The 9,842-nt window shown below is 34.5% G+C and overlaps 1 protein-coding gene across 1 annotated transcript in view; it reads left to right on the forward strand.

The window, feature by feature from the left end:
* Nucleotides 1–1,507: 1,507 nt before the first annotated feature.
* Nucleotides 1,508–9,842, forward strand: part of LOC142618809 (diacylglycerol kinase 4-like) — a 12,313-nt gene continuing 3,978 nt past the window's right edge. Inside the window, exons 1-8 of the mRNA XM_075791842.1 lie at nucleotides 1,508–2,027; nucleotides 2,162–2,284; nucleotides 2,670–2,807; nucleotides 2,929–3,014; nucleotides 3,902–3,989; nucleotides 6,569–6,644; nucleotides 7,198–7,280; nucleotides 8,475–8,545. Coding sequence (XP_075647957.1) covers nucleotides 1,689–2,027; nucleotides 2,162–2,284; nucleotides 2,670–2,807; nucleotides 2,929–3,014; nucleotides 3,902–3,989; nucleotides 6,569–6,644; nucleotides 7,198–7,280; nucleotides 8,475–8,545 — 1,004 coding nt within the window. The 5' untranslated portion in view covers nucleotides 1,508–1,688. The remainder of the gene's footprint in view (nucleotides 2,028–2,161; nucleotides 2,285–2,669; nucleotides 2,808–2,928; nucleotides 3,015–3,901; nucleotides 3,990–6,568; nucleotides 6,645–7,197; nucleotides 7,281–8,474; nucleotides 8,546–9,842) is intronic.

The following is a 9,842-nucleotide window of genomic DNA, read 5'->3' on the forward strand; positions in this document are numbered from 1 at the left end:
ATTGAGGTAATTGTATTTGCTTTGTTAGATATACTCTTCAATCACTTGAACCCGTGAGGATCATGTCTAGACAAATAGAAGCAAGACAGTAAACATTGACACGAAATATAAGCTGCTACTGAAAAATATGGGTATGTATATAGTGAGGGTTTAACTTACATTTAGTACAAGCTTGTATTGGGAGATGGTATATTTTTTATTTGCTGCATGCAGTTGGTCTCTCACTACAAGTGTACCCCACATATTGGTAGATTGCACGTATTATGAGAGAGTTTGCTATACATAACGGGTACATGATATCCTTTTCGCATGCATTGGGCCTATCATGAACATAGCACCACATCGATATTGTGTGCATTGGATTGTTACAAATAGAAATCTTGCTTGAATAGAAATGCTTACATAAGATCAACAAATGTACTTTAATGTTACAAGTACTTAAGCGCAACACATTTTCAAGTGTGCATTTGGGATGAGTTAAAATTTTTAACTTATCTACACTTTCAACTTATTTTTGCTATTATTCATAGGTCCCACTGTATTTTTTTATACTATTCATGGGTCTCACTATACTATCCTGCTTACTTTTTAACCTATTTTCTACACTTTTAGCAATTTTTTTTTTTAACTTTAGCTACATAAGCTGTTTTCAAATGGACACCAAATATCGATATTGTGTGCATTGGATTGCTACGAATGGAAATCTTGCCTGAATATAAATGCTTACATCAGATCAACAAATGTACTTTGATGTTACAAGTACTTAAGCACACCACATTTTCTAGTGTACGATTGGGATGAGCTGCATTTTTCAGCTTATCTACACTTTTAGATTATTTTTGCTACTATTTATGGGTCTCATTGTATTTTTTGATACTATTCATAGGTCTTACTGTACTATTTAGCTTATTTTTCAACCTATTTTCTACATTTTCAGCAAAAAATTTTCAATTTCAGCTAAATAAGCTGTTCTTAAACGGACACCATATATAGAAAATTTTGCCAAACCAACCAAGAATTGTACTGCTAGGATATTAGAACATAGAGGAATTTTAACAAATGCCTTGAAAACTTTGGTTTTGAAACTAATATTAGAAACTTTTGATGGGGAAAAAAACAATTGATTTTTATGATAGATTTCTTATATTTTTCATTAAAGTGGTATTAAAACTTTCTCAAAATGCTTATTTTACAATTACAATAAAGACACCCCTTACCGTAACTGGATCTAGAACAAAAATAAGAGAGGTTATATCCATAAGTTGTAACAAACACTTTACCGTTCAGACAGTACGTTGCCAACAAAGATTCTGGAATTAGTTGGCACAGTTGGCATTCTTAACTCTCTTTTACAAAGTGATGGAACACTTTAGAAAACGTATAACCCCACGCCCAACCCAACCACCAAAGTAAAGCTGGTCCTTAAGTAAATAACCGATCTCCAGAAGGGCAATCTCTCTGACACTTTCACACGCACAAAAAGAAAAAAAACGGTCCCCACCCAAACACCACCAGACAAAAATCCAAGCCAATGACCGATTATAATTTCCTCATATTCTCTCTCTCTCTCTCTCTCTCTCTCTCCCTCTAAAACTTTAAAAAGTCGAAAGTTGAAACTAACGCCCAAAAATTCAATAATAGTTTTAGAGAGAGAGAGAGAGAGAGAGAGATACTAAAAAAAACCCGAAATGGATTCACCGGCGTCGGGTTCGGGCGAAACGGCGACTCGGGTCGTGACGAGGGGGTCCGTGATAGATTCGATTCGAGGGTGCGGGTTATCGGGTATGAGAATTGACAAGGAAGAGCTGCGGCGGAGGCTAGTAATGCCGCAGTACCTTCGTTTCGCCATGCGCGACGCTATTCGCCTCCAAGACCCTACGGCCGGCGAGGCTCGGTTTCACGAGCGGACCGACCTCAATGTCGGGCCGCCCGAGGCTCCTATGGTTGTGTTCATCAACGCTCGTAGCGGTGGTCGACACGGGCCTGAGCTTAAAGAGAGGCTGCTTCAACTGATTGCCGAAGAACAGGTATGGAAAAAAAAAAAAATTACAAAATAGAGTTTGTTTGTTTCTGTGAGGCATTTTGTCAAACAGGTTGTGAACTTTTTTTTTTTAAAAAAATTTTTGAATTGGGAAATTTTTTTGGAAAAAAAAAAATGCAGGTTTTTGATTTGAAGGATGTGAAGCCGCATGAGTTTGTACAGTATGGTTTGAAATGTCTGGAGATGTTGGCTGGGATTGGTGACTCTTGTGCCAAAGACACTCGTGAAAGGTTAAGAGTTATGGTATGTTATCTTTGCGCTAATATAAATCAACAACCTCAACAACATGAACAATCAAGCCTTGGCTTAGTGTCATTCTATATTATCAGAAGTCATACACTCTATTTGTTTGTTACTTCCTTAATTGACATGTTCCAAAATTTGTGGGTCGGATTTTGATTCTCGATAGATTGTGTTACTTTTTTAATTGATAAGCTCTTGTTTTTTTGGTCTTTTTCTACTTTTTTTTTGTTTTTTTTGTTTTTGTTTTTGTTTTTTTAGCTCGAATTAACTCACTCTTTTTTACTGGTGCATATTGCGCCTCTGAAATTAATTAATAATCAATTATTAATAATAATGATATTATTCATATGAAATGTGATATGTATATAGTGAGATTGTTGAATAGGTTGCTGGAGGAGATGGAACAGTGGGTTGGGTGCTGGGAAGTTTGGGAGAGCTTAAAAAAGAGAATAGGGAGTCGTTTCCTCCTGTAGGGATTATTCCGCTTGGTACTGGGAATGATCTATCTAGGAGTTTTGGTTGGGTAAGCTTTTCTTATCTTTGCATTCTAAGGTAGTTTTTTATTTTTAAAATTTTGGGTTTTCCAAGTGATGTTTTGCTATGCTTGTTGAGCTATGGGTTTGAGTTGAATGTGTTTTTGTCAGGGTGGTTCGTTTCCTTTTGCATGGAAATCAGCCGTCAAAAGATCTCTCCACCGGGCTAGTACAGGTGATATCTGCCGTTTGGATAGGTTAGCTTTCTCACTTACACTATGTTCTGATTTTTGGGGGTTGTGATGCTGATTAATATCTCTGGTGATTGGTTATGCCTTGCCAGAAATGAATATATGTGCAAGTTGTATGACTTAAGATTACACTCCCTGTATAGATGAGATTTCTCCACTTTCTAATGAAATTTCATATTACCTTATAAAATAAGTTTTAGAAATTGAAAGAGGTTAATGCTTTGGGACATTGGGCTCAAGAACGATATCTCATGAGAAAGCTCATATACCATAATGCTAAAAATTACAATTTACCTATAAAAAAAAGCTAAAAAATTGTAATTGTAATTCATTAAATAGCCAGTAGAATTTGATTGAAATTACCATTACTTTTATTGTGAAATGTAGAATAAGTACTTGGTCATATGTTCATTTGACAAAAAGTGTAAGAAAGAAGTGAACAATTCATCCTTATTTTTCATTTTCGTAAAGTATAAATGGTTAAGCATTAGGTGGTGGCTCTGGATTTGTTTTATTATACAAGAAAGTTTATTGCTGAGCATGCCCTTTACTAGTTATGTGATAACAAGTGCAAAAAATATAATAAAGATATATAAACCATAGTTATAGATTTTTTGGTCTTTAAGTGATTGTTGAAAATCAACAATTAAAAAAAAGATTTCAACAACGATCTCTTATATTTTGTAAAATATCTTCAGTGCTCTATTATGTTTTAAATAGTTCTGTCACTTGCCAGTATAAACTATAAATCATATAATTTGTTTCTCTTATGATCAAATAGTTATCTTAGCATCACTTTGTTATGGTCACCCTTGTTTTTGGTCAAATTACTATTTTATGATGGCTTATTGATGAGGCTAACAGTTATTAAAAATCTGTTTTTGATGTTTCAGTTGGCATATCTTGCTGTCAATGCCAAATGGCGAAGTTGTTGATCCACCCTACTCTTTGAAGCATACAGAAGAGTGTTCTCTTGATGAGGTTGCTGATCTAGTTACTTCACATTCTACTATAGTACTATTTTAGTTGGCTAGCTGCTTGTGCTGAATGATTTTACCCTTTAAACATTAATATATATATATATATATATATATATATATATATATATTTTAGTTTCTTATTGCACATGTTTATGTTGTGATATTTATCTGCCAAATCATATAATGTGCATATACATGTTTGGAGTTGTTGCCCCATTCTAAACAAATTCAGCTTTATACCAGTCAACTCTCTGATATGATAATCTTATGTCTGTCATCACCTATGACATATCAGTTCTTTTGAGAATCTTGCCTTGAAAAACTTGTTATCTTGTTTATGGGGGAAGGGTTGGGGGTTGGGGGGGGGGGGGGAGGAACTATGGAGATTTCTCATCTCCTGTTTGCTGATGATACAATTCTGTTTTGTGAGGTAGAGATAAGGGTTAAATTGAGTAAGAGTGAATTAGGCAATAGGGGAAGTAAGAAGGATAACAGAGCTTGTGTTAATCCTGTGTTGTAATTGGGATCAATTGCCAATGCTGTATTTCAGACTGCCACTAGGCTCCAAAATTAATGCTAGAGTGGTGTGAAATTAGATTATTAAAAGAATCGAATGCAGGCTGGCTTGATGGAAGAAGACTTATCTTTTAAAGGGAGGAGGCTCACTTTGATTAAGAGTATGTTTTCTTCTTTGCCTATTTTTTTATGCCCCTCTAATACCCACTTGTATTGTAATAGACTGGAGAAATTTCAAAGAGATTTTTGTGAAAAAGGGGGGGGGGGGGGTGGATATGGAAGTTGCTAGAAAGTTTCATTAAGTTGATTGGGGTTTTGTGTGTTCTCTTTCAAGGGGATGAGGGTTGGGGATGCATAAGTCAAGCATATTTAGTTAGGCGCTCCTAGGATGGTTATGGAGATTTGTAGTAGAGAGGGAGTAGCTTTGAAGGTGTATTATCTCTCCCAAATATGGTGAAGCTTAGGGGAAGGGGTGGGGGGGGGGGGGGTTGGATCATGGATGAGGTTAGAGGTTCGTAGGGGTTTTGTCTTTGGAAAGGCATTGGAGGAGGTTGGGATACTTTTTTGTGTTATATAAAATTCTTTGTGGGGAATTGTGCATGAATTCGGTTTTGTCATGATTTTTGGTGTGAGGACCTTTTGTTCAAAAATGCTTTACATGAATTATTTTTGATTGCAACCTATAGGATCTCCTTCGTTGCCTTTTATTTGGGTGGAGAACATAGTTGGAATTTGATGGCGCCAATGTTGCGTGGTTAGAGAAACAATATCATCTTTGAAAGCCTAAGATTAAGGGAAATCCCAAGAATAAGTGCCCATGTTAACTAGGTTTTTATGGTCATTCACGCATATTGTTCGCACGCACTATTCCCAGATAACAGATATTTTTTATTTTAATTTTTTTTCATCTTACCTCTTTTTCAACCCTAAATCAAATCTTTTCTCTTCCTTGCAAAACCCTAATTATTCTTGAGCCTCAAATCTTCTTTTCAAAGTTTCTAAACCTTGAATCTACAAATCCTGCTAAACCTTAACCCACCACAAGCACACAGATAGATTCTCTAATCTGTCCTATGTTAGCATCCCTAGTTTACCCAGTCACCGCAAGCACTTGAAAGCAAATTGTCTAATTGTCATTTATTTCCCCTCATTTTTCTTCTCAACCAAACATAGTAAAATAGTATCTATTTTCTATCATCTCTTTTTACTATCTCTTCTACCAAACACACATGAAGGAAAATTGGTATCTTCTCCATTCTCTCACTTTCCAATCCTTGCTTCATTTTGTATCCTTCCAATTTTCCTTCTTCCCTACTGAACATGCTAGTAAGGATAATGGGAAAGCTTCAAAATGAAGCATTGAATTCCATTTTTGAAGCTGGTGATACTAAAGTTTGTTGCCAGTTGAAAGCCTGTTTCATGTCAGCCTTTTATTTTCTTGCATTATGTATGTAACTAAGATTCCTGAGTTGTTAATAAACATGTTTATACTTAAAAGTACTGATTTAAATGAGATTTTGAAAACCTAGAAAACAGCACGTGTTGATTCCATTGTTTGGATACTAGTGTGTAGAAAGTGACCCTGATATTGTATACTGAAGAAGGCCTCTCCAATGCACTTTCCTATATAGGTCAAATATATATATATATCTTTTAGGTTTTTCTCATTTGAGTTGAAATATTGGTTAATGTGTATTTTCCCGCTACCAGAATTGTTGTATCTGGAAATTTATCAGTCAGTCTGTTATGAACATTTCGTTGGCAAGAACTAATTTTATTTTTTTGGGTAAGTATTTCATTGGCAAGAACTGGCAGGTCCTTAGTGTAAAGGAATAATCATTGCATATGCAATTGAAGAGTTTATGATGAGAGTAGTCAGAGTTGGTTTGGGAAAATAAGATGGAATAATTTAGATACTTAAGTCAAATGGTTCATAAATCTTGATACACATGTTTCATTTGTTTTGTTAATGCATCTTTATTGCTAATTGAGATTCTTTGCTTTTGGATTTTTTTGTGATGCATGTCTTTGATTTTAATGGTGGAAGATCTTTTGCAACCGCAGGGTTTGGAAGTTGAGGGGGCGTTGCCTGAGAAAGTGACTTCCTATGAAGGAGTGTTTTATAATTACTTTAGCATTGGTATGTTATCTTGACTGGTTGAATTAAATTTGGTGCACGTATGGTTTTTGACTTGGTGGGAGATTGGTAACTTTCTATGATATATGCTCATCTCAGCTCATTAACATGTATTGAATTTAAATCTAAAATGCTGGAGCTCGCAGTAATTCATTAAATGGGTCTTACCAAAGGAGGCTTTTGTGTGCCAAGCTAATTCCTTAGTGGTGCTCCTGTGCATCCCTATATCCATCTTGATTCCTTTGGTATTTCACCTAGGAACTGAACTCTTAGAAATCACCATGTTCAATGAAGTTGCATCTACTGCAAACTTTGTTCAGAAACCACTGTAAAATTAAGAGTAGATTGAATCTCAGGATCATTGCTACTATTTAGGGCACCAAACATGTTCCGTTAAATTAATGCATGTACACCCAAAAAAAAAAAAACCTTGCGAGAGTAATTATTTTGTTTGTAAACATTTGGTCTGATTGGCAACCATTCGAGATTCTTTGTACTTAGGAATTTTTAATTTGTTATCATGAATCTTATTATATTTTATCCGTTCCTCATGCAGGAATGGATGCCCAAGTTGCTTATGGCTTCCACCAATTACGCAATGAAAAACCTTATCTTGCACAAGGTCCAATTACAAATAAGGTCTGGTTGAATGTCTTGATTGCTTTATCTCTGAGTTTGATATATGCGTTGAGGTGTTATACCATCAACATTGCAGTTTAATTTAGTTTAGACCTTGAAGACTCTTAATTGTGCTGGGCCATCTTTCGTAGGTGGATGTCAGTTTTTAATCTGCTACTTGGTATCTAGGAATTTTATGTAGGCCTTGTCTAGAACCTGAACGAATGAATATCAGGGGTGGGGAAGTAATTTACAATTTGTTACATATATATAGCATTTCTGTAAAACTAATTTCCCTGATATTAATTTTCTTTAGTAGATGTTTTAAACAAGACGAGAAAATATATTCTCAATTAGAGATGAGTTTATATCTTTGTTATGCAATATTAGAAAATGTGTTGGGTGTTGTAACTTAATTGCCATGTAGCTAATTTTGTTTTCCTTCCATAGTTCAGAATATGATCCTTCCTGCATGCTGAACCTTAACAGAAGAATGACTTAAATGTTGAAATGTCAAATATGTTGTCCAAATAATTTGAAGCTTGGTCAAATGAGTTTGATCAAGCCAAATAAATATTCAAAGAAGAAAACGCATAAGACTTAACTGCTGAAATTGTAACTGTTCCATCAACCACGAGTTTTCTCTAGAAAAAATCTTTCTAAAGCCACATGCTCGTGAACTTAAAGGAACTTCTCTGTCTCTAATTTAGATTCCAAATGTAAAGAATCTCGGGGTTTTCAGAAAGGACTAGAAAACAGAACAGCCAGGATGATAGAATAGACTGGTTGAAGTATGCAATTAGATTAAAGTGCTTATGATTGTTCACTTGAAGTTTGTCTTTGTCTTTTTTTGTTTTTGTTGATAATGTAGGAAATCAGAAAACTGAATCTTTCAACTGCGATTAGATATCAATTGAAGCTTGGTTTTTGCATTTCCTACCTTTTCTTTTTGTCGAGAAATAGAGAAGTCACAAAACACATTTAAAAAAAAAAGATATATCAGAAAAACTTATTTTTGGAACAGCCAATTTACATATATTATATATAAATATATAAATTTTTTTTTTCATGTGTTCAGATGCAACTTGTTTTCATTATTATTTATTATTATCATGGTCCAATATATGTAGCTCTGTGCTTCTTAAAATTTTTCGATGGGGTTATATATTAGGTCTTACTAATACAAGATTGCTACTAATCCATTTGTTATTACAGCTGATCTACTCTGGTTACAGTTGTGCTCAAGGTTGGTTCATCACTCCTTGTTCGAGCGATCCAAGTTTAAGGTCAGATATCTCTCTACTAGAATTGATTATATTTATTTTGATGGTTGTCTCTGCTCGTTAATTCGTCTCAAAGCAAATGGACAGTTTATTATTCTAAGTAGAATTTCTTTTCAATTTGATTTTAGTGTTGAAAGGAACACTAGAGGAAGTGCCTTTTGAGCATCGTGTAGAAAAGAACATGTTATTAGAACTGTAATTAAATGGAAGTACTTGTATACAGTATCTTTTCCTGGTTGAGAAGAAATCATTCTTGATTTTGTGGATGACTAGAACCATAGTCTTCTCATCTTGTTTTGCTTGGCTTGAAATGCAGGCTTTTATTCCACTTTATGTTCTCAACTAGTAGTTTTGAACTTCTTTAAGCCAAATCACTTACTGAGAGCTTGAAATCAAAGCATATATAGGGATCAGTTACTTTGGAGGTAAAATTACTTTGTAGAAGTGTCAGTGTTGTAGTTATGAAGTTACTTGGGATGCTAAGAGATTAGGCCTGAATTTTCTTAAACTGGGGGGTTGCAATTGCTGAACATATTTTATGCTTTACTTCCACAGGGTAAAGTTTCAATAATGTTTATGGTGAGAGCATTAATGAGGTCAATTAATGAATTGTCAGGTTCAATTTCCCTTCTTTGCAGGGGCTTACACCTTTCCAAAAGGGAGGAATAAAACTTCATGTTTTCTTCTTCTTTCCTTTTTCTTTATTTATTTATCCTTGAAATCTTCTATCTTAGTTTCTTTGGAAGTTTTAAGGGACTTAAATACTGAAAAGGCAACTTGCTAACCTTCTTCATTTTAGTTTTGATCAAATAGCATTTTTGCACGTCTCTCCTGTCTCCCTTGGGCAAAATGGAGGCCTATCTCTAACAGCAGAAAAAGTAGTGTCATATTTCTAATTCTCCAGGTGGATGGGTTATATTTCTTAGCATAAAACTGTCATTGTTTGTCATATATATTTAAATTAATCAATGATGGTTCTCTTAGAGCATTTGATTTATTTGTATTCTTATGATTCTTTGTGTTCATCATCGTAAGCACAAGGTCTTCTTCCTTTATTAACATAATTGAATTCTTTCCTACTAAAAAGAAAATTTAATCAATGATGGTGGCATTTTCAGATGTGTCGTAAAGCTTCTATACTGCCTAGAAGAAACAGATGTTTTTTGTTGTGAAATTTCTTCTTAATTGCATTTTACTTTGAACCTAGGACACCCTATGTTTTGTTTGAGCTGACCCTCATCTTTTAATCTCTATGTTAGGCTCCTCATCATTTAGGCTTTATTTATTTATTTATTATTTT

The sequence above is a fragment of the Castanea sativa genome, chromosome 1 (genome assembly GCF_040712315.1).
Source record: "Castanea sativa cultivar Marrone di Chiusa Pesio chromosome 1, ASM4071231v1".
NCBI classification, from domain to species: domain Eukaryota; kingdom Viridiplantae; phylum Streptophyta; class Magnoliopsida; order Fagales; family Fagaceae; genus Castanea; species Castanea sativa.